The following is an 18527-nucleotide window of genomic DNA, read 5'->3' on the forward strand; positions in this document are numbered from 1 at the left end:
CACAGGATCAGATCTTGAGGAGCAGTCTAAATAGAGATGTTTTTTTTAATTATTATTATTAAGATCTGATTCTCTGTGTGTCTGTCTGAGCAACTTCCACAAAACTCTTGACACTGTGGCACAGATCAGTGAGTAGTTTGGCAGCAGTTTACTCTGTGGACAATTAAGTGTGTCATATTTTGTGTCAAGTACTCCATCTTGAAAGTTGTTGTAATGTACAGCATGTTCATGAAGAAGAAAACTGGACAATGTGATGCTTTTTCTCCAAAGCTTAGGAAGCTTAAAGGGAGAAGCAACAGTTGGAAGCAACAAGTGGCAACTCTGAAGAATGAAACGCTGCTGCCCTCTAATGGACAAAAACTGGCAAAATAAAGAAACTGCCTGGGAGGTTTGGGATCAGTGGCACCCTCCTGGTTCTGACTGAAACTATGTAAAGTGACAATAGGCTGAAGCATCTATTAAAGAATCGAGTGAGGTGGCCCTGCTGGACTTTTATCAGACTAATAATGCAGAGTGGGAAGAAGGAGGCCGCATCAGTGCCTCCTGCATTGATGTAAGCTTTGGATTTACAAATGTACTTTTTTATATAACTGTTTTTATTTCCCTTTTTTTTTTTTTTAAAGACGTTTGACAGGAGAAACAAAACACTTACTGAAACGTGGGATGGACATTTTCTATTTAATAAGAAAAAAAAGATGTGAGAGTATTTAATGGGGGTGTTCCCTTTTTATTTTGTTTTTGAACCCAAGCAAATTATTAATATTATTGTTAAAAGAAAACTGCTTCTGTTGTTTTTCCAGGTACTCCCAGTTAATTAAGCTTATGTATGCTGAGATTTTCATGCTTCTCCACAGGTACATTTGGAAAATGTCTGTTTTAATGCTTAATATTGAAATAAACCTGGCAAACAAAAACCTTGTCATTTTTTTTTTACTGCTGCAAACTATGCAAACTATTTGATAGCTATCTGTTTGTGTTGTTGTGGACTCACCTGAAATCAGGACAACATCAGACTCGAATATGCACAAACTTATAAGATGGTAATTACATAGGCATTATGTAAATCAAATACAGGAACTGCTGGGAAGGTGAAGCAAAGGAAGAAAACAACAATACAATTGTTATAATAATAACAACAATATTTTAGTATTAAAAAAAAAAAAAAACGACTACAACTTCACTTGTTTGTTTCAGGTCTGCACTTACCCATACAGGTACCGGCATAAATAATGAAAAGCAAACACACCATAACTGAATTAGTTTATTTGTTTCAGCACTGAAGATGCTCACAGTTATGTTATATGGGGATTACATCAGTCAGTTTTGTTCCTGCTCTGTCAGAAGACCCCTCTGGGCCTCAGAATCATTGGATGTCCTTAGTGCTGCTAGCTTCCCATTGTATAAAACAGAAAAGGAGGGTGAACATCAGGGTATTGCTTTGTGTTTGTTGTACTGGTATCCCCTCCCTGTGCCTCTTCTACCAACAGGTAGATTGAGCCCAGACATCCAAGCCTTCCAGAGAGAGGTACAGAGTAAAGGAAGCATCGTTCAAAAATTTTGTGCACAAGATAAGGAGGAGGAGGAGGAGGAGGAGAAAGGAAAGGAGGACCAAGGGGAACAATAAAAAAAAAAAAAAAAAAAAAAAAAAAAGAAGGCCAGAAATAAAAGCAAGAGTGGGTGAAAAATAAGGGACAGAGGGGGAATTTAAACTTTAAAACGTAGTTTTGTGAAGAGAGAATCAATGAAGGCTGAGAGAAGGAGTGAGTTTGGCATGGAACATTAACACTAAAGCCATGCAAAGAAAAGCTCATGTTTGACATGCACACAGCAATACAAGCTAAAAGCATAGAGCAGGAATCCCCAGCATGGTTGAGAAGACAATCAACCCCCATGGTTTGTCTGTCTATTTACAAAGAGAAGACGCAGATTGGGATCTGTGGTGTCCTTCTCCTCAGGCCTGGCCTACACGCACAATAATATGAAACTGACAAATATCAATAGAAGAGCATATTCCCTCTCCAAAAGAGGCTAAGTCTACATTCTTAAATTACTGGTAAATAATTTTTTTGAGAGTTCCCACAAGTTCTCTTTCCCTCTTCAGGGAGTTTGGGGAATAGAGAATTTGTGACTTGTCAAAGTCCACGTAATTCTGTTAAAGTCAGACCAAAACAAAAGAGAAAAAAGTTCATTTTTTCTTCAAATGTTGTCCCATTTACGAACACACAAGAGGGTAATAAATAACATTCAACTGACCTAACAGCTTTGTTCATATAAATAGCCAAGTTATAATAAATTAGGGAATAAAACAGTGGGATGAACAAACATGAATAAATAAGGACAACAATACAAAAATATCCACAATTGCATTTATCACGTCTTTTTTTGTTTTTGTTCCTCTACTCCTACTGCTGGTAAGTGAAACTAAGAGAGAGGTATCGATGGAAAATCAAAGACAAAGTGCCGCAGATAACAGGAAACAGGAATGTTTGGATCATTATTAGGTCAATCAAACAAAGACATAAATTATCATGTAACAAAAATACACAAGAATTTAAAATAACAGAATGTGGCAGGCACAGGTTTACCAACCTGTTCCTATGGTATCTAAACATCGTGTCACAACTAGACATTTCATTTTTGTTGTTTTTTTTTTACATAAGAAATGATATCAGTCTGTACAACAGAATAGATCATTCATTTTAAATACCCACATACCCACCCGAATCCCTCCCCTCAACCCTATACTATCATTTCATCTCCCCAAATGGCCCCCTGCCCGGTTCTGCTTGCACCCGGCTCCACTCTGAAATCACAATTCCAGTCCGTTTGCAGCAATAATATTAAGTCTAATAAAGTCAGTATTTCAAACCCAGTTCTTCACAAAGAAAGTACATTAAAAAGCAAACAAATACAATCCAGCAAGCATCCGTGTCGGCTGTTTAGGCTTTCCACAAAACTCCTCTCCCTTCTCTCCTCCTCATGTTTCTGCATGTCTTCTTTTTTTTTTTTTTATGTCATTGTTAATACATCCCAGAGTTTTCTGTGCATACTGGACCTGTGCATGTATGCATGTATATGTTTTTCTGTATGTAGTGTTTTTTGACAAATGCTTTTTTTTTTTTTTCCAATTAACAAATGTTCCTGGAACTCAAAGAGAGGATAATGGGCTGGTGGGTGAAGGGGAGTATGCCATCTTGTTTTGCTGGGATGTATGTGGATGAGTTGTGCACACGTGTGAGCTTGTGTGTTTCTTGGACGGGGGAACACCAAAGGATTTTCGTCTACCTCTACTGTCTGCCGGAGGTGGAGTAGGGATGCAGAGAAAGATGAAGGTAGAAGTCTGCATGAAGGGTCTGTTTCCATGGTAACCCCCTCCCCCCAGCGCACCTCTAAAAGCAGTCCTCCGTCAACAAATGTCCATCTCTCTTGGCACGCTTGAGGGGGTGGAGGGGTGGTCGAGGGAGGGCGGATGAAGCAGGGAGCAGGAGGAAGGACTTTAATAGGTTTTCTGGATAATTCCTGGTATCAGAAACAAGTCAGGTCATCACACAGGTTAGCAGCAGCAAGGGAGCAAAAAACAGAGCAAGGGCCAGAGGCATTAGATGGTTGGGGTAGAGGGGTGGGGAATGATGGTGGACACCAAGGAGTGACGGAGAGGGGAGTGGAAGGACAGGAATGTGTTTTTGTAATGTAGGTGCAGTGTGGTGCTTGTAAAATATCATTTGAGTCTCTTAATATATTTCTATCTATATAAAGTCATTTTATACAAAAGATGTCCTTAATTGATTATTTACATCTAGCTATGTACAAATAGAATATTCTCTCTGTGCCACTGGCTTATCGTGATACTGGGATGGGTTTCACACTGGTTCAACTACACAGCGTCTCGGTTTAAGACTCCTCCTGTGACCCCACAGACGCCACCGACAACTTGGCTCTGTCTCGGCCTGCGGCGGGGTATTTGGTGTCATTATTTTCCGGCTCATGCCTCCGGACGTGCATGGGTGAGGGGCAGTGCTTGGAGGGCGTGCCAGAGGGGTAGGGCACCTGTCCGTTCTTCTCGTCTGAAAAAAGTTGTTTAATTACGTCAAAGAAGTTACTCAATGGGCTGCCTAGGTACACAGACGGGAAGAAAAGAGGAAAAAAAAGGGGGAAAGAGAGAAGAAAGACAAAACAAAGAAACTAATGAACAATGGGGTTCACAGGATAGAGACGCGGCTACATGTAAGACAGAGCAAGCAGCGGCGTGGAGGAGGAGGAGGAGGACCGACGGAAACAGCGAGGATGAGCTCTGCTGAAGCAGCCATATTAGACTATGTAATGTGGGAGTTTCCACAAATCATGCATATGTCGCAGCACCACCAATGAAAACACACACATATCCAATGAATATCAAACTAGAAATTACAAGTATATACTGGAGTCACTGTAGGTTTTCATATACTGATGCTATCGTAAATCGCTAACTTGTAAACTACGCGCAGCACAAAGAGAAGGCATAGTGTGTCATCTGTGAGCCCAAACAGGTTTGCCCAGCGGAAGTGAAAGCCTGGAGCTTCAAGAAAAAGCTGCTCCTGAAGGATACAAAAAAAAAAAAAAAAGATCAGTGTCTGCGCTCTCTTTGCCAAATCCTAATTGTTCATCGAGTTTACTCAGACGTCATTAAAGCACTGAAGGGCAGCTTGAACCTGGGCAAAGCTCAGTTGATTGAGGCTGTTTGCCTCATGGCTATTGCAGCAAGTGCAGTGCGTGTAACACAGAAATATTTGGACTTAAATCTGCCGAGAGCGAAGAGAACCTTTGATCAACATGTTTCTTCACTTGAGTTCAGAGCTTTACACTTCATTTAACTATAAAACCTTGGCCAAACACAGCAACATCAAACACACTGATGGGCTGCATCATCATTGTGCCAACGCTTTGAAGTGAGAAACTTCACTATAGTAGAGTCAAAATTGTGATGAGTTGCATTAAATGATACATTAAAGTCATAAATACTGTCTGAAATTGATGTTGTATGCTGAGGTGGGCATGCTAAATAATAAAGGTTTATCACTTACTAAACACTATAAGCACAGTGAGATAAAGATAGAAGCGTGTGTGGGGTAGTATGCATGCAAGCTTAACACACACTTGTTCGGCAGGGCCTTAATGGTCCCATTGCAGGTAGGCGGCGCAGTGAGGGCACCAAACATGAGAGATAGAGCAAATAAAGAGCTGATGTTAATGGTGCACACACACACACACACACACACACACACACACACACACACACACACACACACACACACACACACACACACACACACACACACACACACACACACACACACACACACACACACACACATCTCTGTGAACTATCAGGCACAAACAAAACTGCTTCTGAATACTTTGCAGAACAGCCATTGGCACAACAGAGTCCTGTGGGCTGTCAAATTAACAGTGACAACATCAGTAAAAACAGGCTAGGGTGCTGCGCACACACACACACACACACACACACACACACACACACACACACACACACACACACACACACACACACACACACACACACACACACACACTGGACTAGGGTGTCTGTGTATCAGCATTTTTTTTTTAAAGTAGGTTGTAAAAAAAGCAAAGAGTGCTTGTGTTAAAGTCTCACATTCTGCCTGTAGTAGTCTGTAGATTAGAGAAAAGCTCATCTGAGCATGAATGAGTGTGTATTTTTATTGTTGTGTTTTCCTCAGTGTGTTTGTTTGCATGCCGACATGTGGGAATGTGCCAGAGTTGGTTTTGACTGCTCCATTATCCAGCTGGAAAATGGTTGTGCTAACTTCTCCCTAATGTTCCCTCTTCCCCTCTCATATGTGAACAATTCCACATTTTTTCACCTCACTCCTCCAAATCTGCATACTTTAAAAACACAAAATTAACTACATAATGTTGCCTGTTAAAAACACAAAATGAGTCTTCCGACAGTACGTCCTCTATAATCGTCCATACTCCGCTTATTGTTCCACCCCTCTATTGTCGTTCTGAGATGAGCTCTCAGGTATGGTGCCATTATTGGTGATTAGGGGACATAATGACCAAGACCTGATGAAGCCTTTTATTTGATACACATTGGTATGCAAAGCCATATCTCTTCTTAATTACAGTCGCTGGCTTTTTCTTTTTTAAAGGCCTTGTGATCAGGTAGCACTACAGGCATTTTCGAGAGCTACACACACATCGACCTGTTTTAAGGCTCACATCACAGTGTTTGGTAGCGATGATAGTGTAAAGACATGGAAGACATCTAAACTACGCTCAGTCAAAAACCACTCACTTTATTTGTTTTATTAAATGTATCAGCTTTGATAATGTTTTGTAATAGCCTCAGATCTTCTATTGCTTTAAGTGAAACTCATTGTACAAATAGTACTCTGACTTGTACTTTTACAATGTCATCTCTTCTACACAGACAACCCACTGCAGTCATTAAAACCTAATCTAATGTAATCTATTATAATTTTACTCTTCCCACACCTCAGCCAGTTAATGAGCTCGACAATATAAAAGATCAAAAATAATTGGTAAACTTGCTGAGGCACAGCAATGATAGCAGACTGTTAAATATCATAACAGCTGTCATGACTGCTGTTCATTTCTGAGTGCCAATGAGAGTCAGATTGCATAAAAGACACCAAGCTCACACTTGTAAAACACAGTACAGTGATGGAGTATAGTGCCAAGACCTATGATGGAAGAATCAGCTCAATAACCTGACATGGACCTAGAAATGGAGGATGAAGAAAGGCACAAACATTCAGACACTAGAAGTACAATTTACATAAGGGATTGATATTCAAAGAAAACAGCACAACAGGCTAGTGGTGTTTCCGTGTGTGACCAGCAGATGGAGCTCTTATGAAGAGAATGGCGGCTGAGACGCACACAAACAAGACCGGTGATTCACGAGAGAACATGCACAAGAGCAGAAAGTGGGGGAGTAGGGTCCCTTTTTCTCTCTTCTTTTACTCTTCATCATCCAGACTGTGCATTGAGCGGATCGTATAATGCCACAGTGGGGCAAGAACAGGCAACCCTGCAACTAATGAGAAGATGAAAAAGGAAAGGAGGTACTATCAAGTTCACAGGTGAACAGTTTGGTGGTGATTAAGGTTGATCATAAGAGGTTTTTGTATTTTGCTTTTCGTGATACCAAAATAAAATGAAGGACAAGAGAAATCGTGGAGAGCGTCTGATTTGAACTCGCATAAAGAGAGAGAGAAAGAGCAAGAGACAGAGAGAAGAACACTTATCAGGTGTGGTGTCGCTGTGTGGCGCAGTGCATTGTGGGAGCGCGTTGAGGTGCGGTGGTGTTGCCATGGTGACAGGCTTTGGTGATCACGCTTGGAAGCAAGAGTAACAGAATGTGAATCAGCTTACTCTACGTCTACTCTAATCTCCACTGCCAGAGCAACAAGACAACATTTGACCCGCAGCCGGTGCTTGAGAGCAACTCCCACCCTTTCATGGCAGCGAGGCGCGGGCATGCAAAGGAAGCCGTTTTCGAGAAGCAGAGAGGGGCTCGGAGATTTCAAGCACAAGAAAGAGAAGGGCAGGATTTAGCTTAGCTTCAGCGGTGAGAGGACTTCATTAAGGGGTGGAATGGGTGGATAAGGCGGTAGGGGTAAGGATGAAGAGGTTCTGGATAAGGTTTGATCTTTTTTTTTTGTAGTAGTAGTAGTAGTAAAGGAATTCTTACTCACCGGACAGCTGTTGGACCCCAGGCTGGTCGTGTGTGCTTAACAACTGGCTTTGAATCGTCTCCACTACTCGCTTAAATCGCCGGCTGGGCCCTAAACACATGCACACATAAAACAAGTATAAATGTTGGCACGACACACCCTTTTCACAGCAAACATCACGAGCTGTGACAGTAGGGAAAGCACAGGTGTAATTAGTGATGGCTCTGTTCCATTAAGTGACCCAGAATGCACAAAAGTTGCATCTCTACAAAGTGGAATGCAGCCATCGTGACAAGTCAAAACGTCTGTTCAGTTGCATCATGATACACAGTTTGGTGCATGAAGACAGACAGCAGAGCACGTAGAAAATGTGAAGCAAAGATGAGAAAAGGGGGAAAGCAGATGGGCACAAGAGTACGGAGGGAAATGCGAGCTGGAGAACTCCAGAAAGTCTGAGATGATAAATGGAGGCCAGAGAGGAGTGCTGCTGTGAGCTCCTGCTGTCCGCCTGTTGTGTACAGTATATGGTCAGTGACATGAAAAACCAGCCTCTATTACACCCCATTCAGCTAAACTGTGCCCACACTTGTGTGTTCATGTGTGAGAGAGAGAGAGCTAGAGCTGAGAGAGAGAGAGAGACTGTAGAGAGAAAAAGAGAGCATGCATGTGTTTCTGCACAACTAAGCATTAACACATGATTGCATTGCATGTAATCTTGCATAGCCAGACCTCATTTTATTGCGCTCAGGGAGGTTTGGGGAAAATCTTATCAAGCACTCAGCATTACAAGAACTTTTAAACTTGTCAGGCAGCAAGTTTAACAAACTCCCAGCTCTAAAAACGGCACTTCTGGCTTATTTGTTTGGTGCTTCGAGTGAAGTTTAATTCTATTAGTTTGAAGAGCGACGGCATTATGCTTGACGTGCAAGTGGCAGCTTTCTGAATATTTCAAAGTGTGACTGGTGAGCTTGGATTTCCCAAGACCTCAGTAAGCCTAATGAGATGGAAAACTGGCGGTTCAAAATTACATAATACTATATGCAAGTCTGTCCTCTGTGATCTGTTGACTCACAGCAGGAAGGTGCCTGGGTTTGAACCCAATCATCTCTGCATGGACTTCAGCTTTGTTTGAGTGCAAAAACAATACATGGTGGTTGAAGCTTTTTAGTATTACTGTAATTCCCCCTTTGTCTACCAAGATTATTTATGTTTAATTACTATTTCTATATTTCCTTCACTTATTTTCATATCTGTCTGTGTACAGTTTGCATCCAGTACAGAGCAAGCACATGTAGGTCAGATGTGAATGTAAATGCGGATATGATGATGGATCTATTTGTCTATAAGCCATACGCTTGGTCGACACTTTCTCCCTTAATAAAAAGCAATTGTTAAAATGGTGGGAAAAAAAAACATTATTCATATTTTTTCATGTCTGATATATTTTGATGTTGCCTACATCATGAAACCATACAGTTAATTATATAATGTTGCTGGTAGGATATGAATATGACTATCAAAAAATCTTTTCATTGTTTAGTTTTCCTTAGAAGTGCTAGCCTGAAGTTTGAAGAATAGGCGCCACACTAGAACTCTGTATCGCTGCAGTGATGTTCGAGCCAGTCTCATGCAGACTTTTTGGTTCTAACCTGTTAACATGGGCGTCGAAATGAAAAGCAAGAGGTCCTGCGACTGGCATGCACAAGTTAGGTAATCAGTGCAGGGTAAGCAGGTACAGAAAATGAGTGGATGGATTCTGTGCTGAAGTGTCCCAACCTGAGAGGAGGGTGAAGGTGACGGAGTAGATGCCGTTCTCCTTAGTGGCAGCTGTGCTCTCTGTGTAGGTGATATCCACCTGGAATTTGACCGGCTTCTGGAAGACCGTGGGGCCGGCTGTAGACTTGTATTCCGCTCTGAAACTGGTCTGAGAGATCACACTGTGGCTCAGGCTGGGAATCTAGGGGCGGGAAAAAAAAAGGGGGCAAAGTTGCAGAAATAGGAATAAAAATAGGCGGTACAAAGACGCAGGTAATGGGATTATACATAGGAAGCAGGGATGTTAAATTCCCCCCCCAGAACTCGCAAATGACAAGGTGAATAAACCCTCATTAAAATACCCTCCACATACTATGAGCCACAGTTGAAACTCTAAGGAGATTAATGCCTCGGGGAGTAGCCATGCATGCCAGAGAGACTTAAGCTAATGTAATCTTGAGTCATCCAACAACATTGCACTCTCCCACCTAAAATGAATTTTTATGCCCAATGAACAGGTAAGCTCTGAAATTGTCACGTTTTGCCATAGTGCTGGAGAGTTTCTGACATCCCATTAATGTGAGTGTGCTGAGAGGTATAATTCTACTGATTCAGGTGCCAATCTCCTGTCTGGAATACCAGCTAGTATAACCCATGGGAGAAAATAGCTACCTCCAGGGATGAGGAAACAGATTTGACATTGACCTGCACTGGCAGAGTTTACATTTACTTAGACTTTGTTACATCTAACTGGGGTGAGGATAGGCTCTGTTCAGTTATGTACACTGAATATCAACTAACGCAGGTGAATGTTAGTGGATCCTCATTCTTCTGTGCTCTCTGAGAAACCCTGATGTATCCTGCATCTATTTGGACATTTATACTATTATAAAACACACCACACACACACAGACACAATCACCATTTCTCAATTTCTTATACTGCACATCTAAATACACATGCGCACACACACACACACACACACACACACACACACACACACACACACACACACACACACACACACACACACACACACACACACACACACACACACACACACGGTATAAAGCATCGAGGGCAAAGCATCTATATGCTAATGATCAATGCTCTCTGTTGATTTTCTATTGACCTCAAGTGGGACTGCAGGCAAAGAGAAAATAGAGGCGCTGAATACAAGCAGTTTACTGAATTGCTACATGAATCAGAAGCATGTTAGCAAACACTCAGAGAGGCTGCAACGTAAGCACAGCCAACAGCCTGCATCCGGCAGCAGACATACAGGTGATGCACACACAAACAAATATAGTGTTGAGGCAGAGGGGTCAAGGAGGAGATGGGAGAAGGTTCAGCGGTTCGGTCGACGAAAGGAAATAGGAGGGAATTAGGCTACAAATAGGTGTGCGTACCGAGAGAAAGGCTTGAACGATGTCCGCCTTGATGGAGCTGAGAGGCTTGTCTTTGATGACGATAAAGATCTGCTCCTCTTTTTCCAGGTTGATGAAGTTACCAAACCAGGATTTTTTGGCAAGTCTGTGAGGGAAAAGAAGAAAGTTTACATTGTTTAGCACCAACAGTGAGCATATGTTTACATTTCATCTTTTCTTCCCCCATGTTTTACCCATTTATCTTTCTATCTATCCATCCAGAAAGATTTAGAACAGCTCAAGAGCTTCCTCCCCGCTTTCCCTCTCTACAGCTCTCGGGGAATGGAAAGGAGTAAATGGAGGATCCCTTAAGGGAACTAAGCTAAAACTATGCAGGGAGGAATGTTTTGAATGTTCTATGTACTATGTAAAACCAATGTGTGTGTGTGTGTGTGTGTGTGTGTGTGTGTGTGTGTGTGTGTGTGTGTGTGTGTGTGTGTGTGTGTGTGTGTGTGTGTGTGTGTGTGTGTGTGTGTGTGTGTGTGTGTGTGTGTGTGTGTGTGTGTGAGTGAGGGAACGAGAGAGAGAGATAACCGACTCTCTGTAAACAGAGCTGTAGGTCCAGAAGGGGCAGAGGTAAATTAATTCACTACTGGCCTCAGCCCAGGTACATCTCCAACCACTAATAAGCCATATGGACTTCTGTTTTCTGGCATATTAATATTAGATTTAATATACAATATTTAATATTAGTTTAAACTTTTGGCATACCTTTAATATACAAGTACCTATTCAAACATTAATAAAAGCTTATATAATGTATTAATTTCTGCAGCGACATTAAGGGATGCACTTTTCTGCAGTAAGAAGTTGCTTAGTGCTGGTGTGTGATTCTGTGATGCAGGCTTTTTTCTAGTCAACCCTCCAACTCCTTCCAAGCAGGACACTCTTCCCGGCCAGGTGGAAATGACCAAGCCGGACAGCAGCCAGCCAACCAAACAGGCATATCTAGGCCAACCTTGAGTTATCAGGCCCATGGGAGCTCGGCAACATCACACAGGCTGCCTTCCCTCCCTCATAACCCACTCACTACCTCCTGCTACAGTACTGCTTCTCCAGCTCAGACCAGACCTGAGGTCATTACAGGGAGCTCAGCGGGCCAAAATCAGACATTCATGGATGTTACTCTTTCCAAAACATTATGCTATCATGTCCAAGCCTGTTTGAGCCAGTGACTGAGGGGCTGACAGGTTATGCATAGTTATGATACAGGAGTAGTGGTGCTTTCATCAACTTACTCTGGGGAAGACTCTGGTGTGAGGCTGGACATCTCCTCTTGTGTGGGAACTGTGGAAGCAGGGTCAAAGGTTAAACAAACATGAGAGAGATTCAGAGGAAGACAACATGAGAGACAACAGTAAAATTCTGGGGAACGCTGTGAAAAAAAAGACAAATTACTAGATAGCAAGACATTTCAGTGTTTTGTGTAGAAATCTTATTTCAGCTGTTATGTCAGTACCTTGGAGTTTCCTGCGGTGGAACCGTGGTGAACCCAGGAAGCTGTTCTTGATGGAGTTGAGGCGCGTCCTCCAAGGCATGCCTCCGATGGAGGGGCTTGGGGGCGGCGTTGGAGTAGGAGTCCCAGCGGGGCTGTCCTTGGGAGTGTGCACTGGGGTGCCCTTTGGGGTGGGGAGGGGGCTGCCTCGAGGGGAAGGGTGAGGGGTAACCTGTATGAGGGGGATAGATTTGTGCGGGTGGTCAGTATATGGAGAAGGGACCGGCACCACGGGGTGAAAATGGTGCAGCCGGATGGGTGACAGGGGCACCACGGGGCTGAAGGGCACAGAGAGTTGGGGGTTGGCAGAATAGTGGGAGCGCCGTACCTGGGGGCTGTTTGGGATGGGAAAACTGGTGATGAAGGATGAGGAAAAGGGAGTGGATGAGGAGGATGGGGAAGTAGGGGTAGGAGGCACAGAGGCAGAGGGTGGCTGCGATGGAAGCTGGCAGGGAGAGGAGGGTTCTGATTTGGCTGCAGGTGATGGATCAGGGGAGGTGTCAGGGAGCGGGTTGGATCGTGTGGCTTGGAGGGGCTTGGGGACAAGTTTGGGCTTGGTGGGCAGTGTCTGTGTCTTGATGAGCTCCGCTGGCAGGGGCTCACTGTTTGGAGCAAGTGAGTTGGGGGTGGAGATACGTGGGCCAGAGCGATTCGGAACAGGCTCAGGAGATGGACAGGGGCTGGTGTTGGGGGACTGGGACAAGTCTGGGGACTGAGGCGGTACACCAAACTTTCTGACAGGCTGGATTGAAAGAACATGGTGTGAGGACACAGGAAAGGAAAAGCAAAAGAAACACAGGGGAACACATTCAAGCACACAAACACATAGATAAAGCAAAGAAAAAAGTGACAGAACAAACACCCACACAGTCAGAGGTAGAAGCAGCCAAAGAACATAGAGGCAGGTGAGAAGTGTACATACACAGGAAAGATGGAGGGAATATGAAAAAGAAAGACAAAAAGAAAAGAAACATGACCATTTAGTGACTCATGCCAAAATCTAACAAAACAATAGTAAAATGGGAAAAACAATAACAGCAAGCAATATACACAATCCAGTCCAAAAACCTCCACATAAAACAATGGACTTTACTTGAATAAAACATACGGGGCTATGTTAGCAGACAAAAGCAAACAAACACAGACAGATGTGAGACATGAGGCCAGCTCTGTAGGCAGTTTGGGTTGTCTCAATAACAGGAAGAAGATGGTATCTCTGCTGCGACATTTCTGGTTTATTGATCTGTTTGATTTGTAATGGGGAAATTGCAGTCACAATTGCCCAGGACACTTCCCCCTTTTCCAGGAACTAAGTCTGAGAAAATAACCCCACACAGTGCCTATTGCTGAGAGCACAATCCAGGCTTCAGAAATCAATTTCCCTTTCAGATCAGCCTGAAAGAACCTGTGTGGTGTGAGGCGCTCGTCTTAGGATCCCGGCTAATCTCAAGCCTTCTCAGGTTAGTCAGCTGGAAAAGTTTACTCCAAGCTCCCCAGCTCTGAGAAAGGAAAGTGGGATTTTCTGAAGCATTCCCTGAGCTGGATTTCCACAGAGCTCAGGCCATAGAAAACAGAGAGAGGGATAATAAATGGAGAGGATGGAGAGAAGAGGCTTTGGGGTGGAGAACTGTGCTATCACATCCCCTGTGTGTGTGTTCATCAATGTGTTTTATTTGGAGGAATATAATAATCTATGCTATATGGACACAGAGGATTCAGCCTGATCTAGTACAGGATATGAACAGCGTATGATAGTAGATCCTTACTTCCTCAAAATACAAAGGTTGGTAAGACCTTAAAGCAACAATATGTAACATTTGCAGAGCAGAGGCAACAGCGGCCTCTCTGGCCACAAATGATAAATACAGATCCTGGAGCATTAAATTCTGCTTCACAATTGTGCATGTGCAAGGTAAAAAAAAAAAAAAAAAAATGACGACAGCCTTGAGGGCTAACATAGCTGTGCAAATCCTCATAGAATATGGGGTTAGATGTAACCACTATTCTTTGCTACTTCTAGTGAAAAAGAAATAAGACACTGAAAAATATAAGAATGTGGAAAGACTGGTGCCGGGAAAGCCATAGCAAAAGCCAAGACCGGCTCCTCCTGTGCTGTGCTTTGGTTCCCCGTCGGTCATGTCCACAGGCTGCTGAGGAAGGATAACTATGCGGAGTGCTGAGATCCTGGAGCTGCTTAGAAACACTACCCGCAACAACAAGAAGACAATGATCATCTCCCTGTCCCCTGCAGCTAACCATTCGTAACGAAGAGGAGCTCAACAAGCCGCTGCAAGCAAAAAGTGCACTTTTCAAGGAAGATCCTACCCTTTTACCAAAATTACATAGTGCCAAAACTGCCGTTCAGTGCGTAGAGTGGCAATGAAAAAGGAGCCACTCTCCCTATTCAAGTGAGTCTACCATCACTTATTATAAAGAAGTTACATGTTGGAGCTTTAAGGAGCTGATAAATATACTACATATTTATATGATAATCAAGTAGAAGAGGAGAATAAAATTGCATTTGCCGAGACACAGTGATATTGCTTTTCATAGTGTGTGTGCTGTGTTTTGTTAAATGTCAAGAACCCTCGTAATATGGCCTTACTTTCGCTTGCTGACATAAACAGCAATAAGATGACAGCAATAAAATGGGATTAGCAGTATTTGGATGGCCGTTATCCCTCAAGGTGAACAACTACATAAGAAAAGGGGCGATAAGTGTGTGTTATGCGTGTGTGTGCGCGTGTTTGGAGGAAGCTTGTGACTTACCCGTGGGCTGCTGAGGGGGCTGGTGGAGAGGCCGGAGGAAGCTCCACTAATAGACCGCGACCTGGGGCACAAACACGTGAGAACACACAGAGGGGCAGAAGGAATTTGTGGGTTACGTGTTTCAGTAAACACAGGTGAAGGTGAGAGCTTGGCTACATGTGGCACAATGTTTAGAAAGCACCACGGCACAAGGTAACATCATACTTAGCACACAGCTTGCTATCAAGCCTCTTATGAACACAACACCTACTCACAAAAAGGACAAAAGCACTCCAACAAAGTAACAACACTGACATGACCATACATATTACTACTATTGATTAGTCTCATCATTTTAGCTCAAACGTCAGTTTCGAATATATTGATCTGACAAATCAAACTTTTCCGCAGACAAGCATTCAAACTGGCTTTACAAGACTTTATAAGCATTTAGGCCTTGGAAATATCTTGAGAGGAAGAATGAAGAAGGACATTTGGTTGAGTGCCATTTGTCATGTTTGTCTTTTCCCTCGCAGATGCTGTCAATAACCCCTATGAGCAGAGTCCTGCTCAGAGAGGAACAATCACAGCACAATCTGTCTCCATCAAGTGCACACGCACGTGTACACACACAGACACACACACACACAGACACACAGAAAAACAACACCTGTCAACACTTGGAAACACCAGCTGCTCACTGTCACAACACTGTTCCTTTTTGTCATTCAATCTAATAATACCCCTCCTCCTTCTCTCTCCAAGTCAGCATTGATGCGTTTGTGAACATGTGGCGGAGCCTACAGATCTTTCGTCTTTCTTAGAAATGATGCAGAGATGAAACCTACGACGACTGTTTTTCTTTTAAACTCGCCTGGTTGAAGGCGAAGACCTCATGGACGGACATGAAGGGAGAATGGGGGTTGACAAAGGAATGAGGGAGGAATGGATGGAAGAATGAGGAGGGAGGCTGGGCTGGAGTAATGGTGATTTATGCTCATTCCTGACGCTGGAGCAATCCCACAGGACCACATCCATGCAAGGAGACAAAACTAAACATGGCAGTGGTGGCTGATAGACTTAAAAATTATGCTGGTTCCATCATAACAACAAGGCTTTTATGTCTTTTATGTAAGGTAAAAGTGCTTATTTGGGACTAGTCATCCACGTCCTTTGACCTTTTAGAACCACCTAAACAAAGAACTGACATACTAGAAGTGGAATCATTCTCCTGAGAGTCATAGACACAAACATAGACAAAGAGAAACAGCACAAACAGAAGCAGCACAAAGAGCTACCATGAGAGAGAGGACATTTTTAGAAACACCCACTGCTAGGTTATTTTTGTAAATCTCCCACTGCCTTTTTTATGTGTATTTATCACACACATTCATTCACACATGAGTAGGCGATGCTCAGACCACGTTGGCTTGGATTTCTTGTTTCAGGGAGCAGCTGACCAGACAGTTTCTATCATTTACATTTAAGTCCTACGGTCCACTGAGACATGTCCACAGTTGCTCACTACAGCGCTTGTGCATACACAGCCAATTGAACTTCATCTAAACATGGCCAAAACCCAACGTCCTCCAGCCATTACTAGCATATTGTTAGTGCCGCTCTGCAGCTGTTCATGTTGGAACAGCAGGTCTATAAAGCTAATGTTACAGATGGTTATACAGTAATGCTGTACAGTAATGGGCTGTCAGAGCCTCACCCTTGCTTCAGTGAGACGCTGAATTATTGTTGTTAAGTGCTTACTTTATAGTGAACATCATACATGACAAGGGAATCATATATCATAGAAACCCAGAAGCCACGTTATTAATTCAGAGGAGATGTTGGAGCCACGAAGCCACTGTGTTTCCGTGTGTACTTGCTGTCCAGGATACTCTTGATAATCCACAGAACATACTGACTGTGTTTCCAAGCACACTCTAAATGCAGGTTATAATTGAAGTTTTGGAGTAACCAGGTCATGTGCGGCACATGTAAATGTCCTGGTCTCAGAAATCAGGATATGGGGAATTTTAGAAACCTGGATATTTAACCTGGAGAACTCTGGAGAATACTGTGGCATGTAAACAGTCAAAAGCAGGACACTAATGTGCATGTAAACATATTCACTGTTAAGAGTTGTCATAGCGACTGCTGACTGTGTTTTACGGATTATCCAGAGTAAAAGGGACATTATTTCTAAAGACATTTTACTGTTTAATTTTTCAGCACTGTGTGCACTAGTGGTGGAATCTAAAATAGTACAAGTACATTTACTTAAGTATAGTACTTCAAGAACAATTTTAAGGTACGTATTTTATGCAGCTTTATACTTCTATTCCATTACATTTCAGATGGTAGTGTATTACTTCTTACTTACATATATAAAATATTATAGTGTTATAGATTAAATGATGCAACAATCATTAATATCAGAGTAGCACTGAGCAGCATAATGATTACTTTTACTACAAATACGTTACTACCTAATTTTTGGTGCAGACATTTTACTTGTGACAGGGTATTTTTAAATTGTGCTACTAAAATATTTACTTGAGAATAAGATCTGAAGTACCACCGGTGTGCACCACAAATGAAATTCTATTTAGTTCACCTAATAAATAAACAAGAAAAAAATCTGGACAAATAAAAGCAAACCTGTCTGCATTGACCGAAAAATGGGATTTTTTTTTCTTTTTTTCAATTTTGGGTCCCTATCATAGCCTTTCTATTATCCATTAGTGTTCAGTTCCCATAAGCCTGTTTTGGAACAGGCCCCATGTCCTCCGTGTGTGACCACCGGCTGTGTCAGAGACCCATCCAAAGCACCTGTGGGGGACTAATGTTGGGCTGTGGGGGATGGAACAAGTACAACAGATTCTGGGATGAGGGCATGGACTGAAATAAAACAAAACTGAAGCACATTAAATGGATGGTGCCAGGAGTCAAACAGCAAATGAACAGCACTGCTGAAGCCAAAACACAATGCTTCTGTTCTACTGGTGTGATTTAAAGCAAGAGAAAGTTCTGTTTTCCCTCTTTTCCTCCTCCTCTATACTGACTTTATCACTCCAATGGAGTTCCTCTACATAGAGTAGATATTCATATAAATCAACATACTGTTTAAATTAATTTCCTTCTTTGAGCCCCGCCAACTCCCCGAGGGCTCAATGCATTAATATTCACAGCTCAGCTCTTCAAATTGCTAAATGAACGAAGACCCCATGCAGTTTGTGCTGTAGAGATCAGTGTTAAAGGTGTTTTATTTGTGCTTATTTTAGCCTTTTAAATAAATTTGTGTCAATAATTAGCAGGAGAGCCTGACTTATTAAGACTGCTCTGACTAATCCACATTCAAACTGCATCAAGCAACTAGAGCAG

The 18527-nt window shown here is 42.6% G+C and overlaps 1 protein-coding gene across 8 annotated transcripts in view; it reads right to left on the bottom strand.

Moving 5' to 3' along the window:
* Window positions 1-2733: 2733 nt before the first annotated feature.
* Window positions 2734-18527, bottom strand: part of brsk2a (BR serine/threonine kinase 2a) — a 164776-nt gene continuing 148982 nt past the window's right edge. For 4 of the 8 annotated variants that reach the window (XM_069701861.1, XM_069701860.1, XM_069701867.1 and 1 more), the window contains 7 exons: window positions 15171-15231; window positions 12366-12573; window positions 12145-12193; window positions 10889-11012; window positions 9501-9681; window positions 7746-7835; window positions 2734-4112 (listed from right to left, as the gene is read on the bottom strand). In XM_069701861.1, the coding sequence (XP_069557962.1) occupies window positions 3892-4112; window positions 7746-7835; window positions 9501-9681; window positions 10889-11012; window positions 12145-12193; window positions 12366-12573; window positions 15171-15231 (934 nt within the window). In that variant the 3' untranslated portion in view covers window positions 2734-3891. The remainder of the gene's footprint in view (window positions 4113-7745; window positions 7836-9500; window positions 9682-10888; window positions 11013-12144; window positions 12194-12365; window positions 12574-15170; window positions 15232-18527) is intronic. The other 4 variants (XM_069701869.1, XM_069701865.1, XM_069701864.1 and 1 more) reach the window with 2 other exon arrangements.

This window comes from Brachyistius frenatus, unplaced genomic scaffold, assembly GCF_029030835.1.
Source record: "Brachyistius frenatus isolate BFR_SWC_R1_liver_20210118 unplaced genomic scaffold, ASM2903083v1 Contig_39, whole genome shotgun sequence".
NCBI lineage: Eukaryota > Metazoa > Chordata > Actinopteri > Embiotocidae > Brachyistius > Brachyistius frenatus.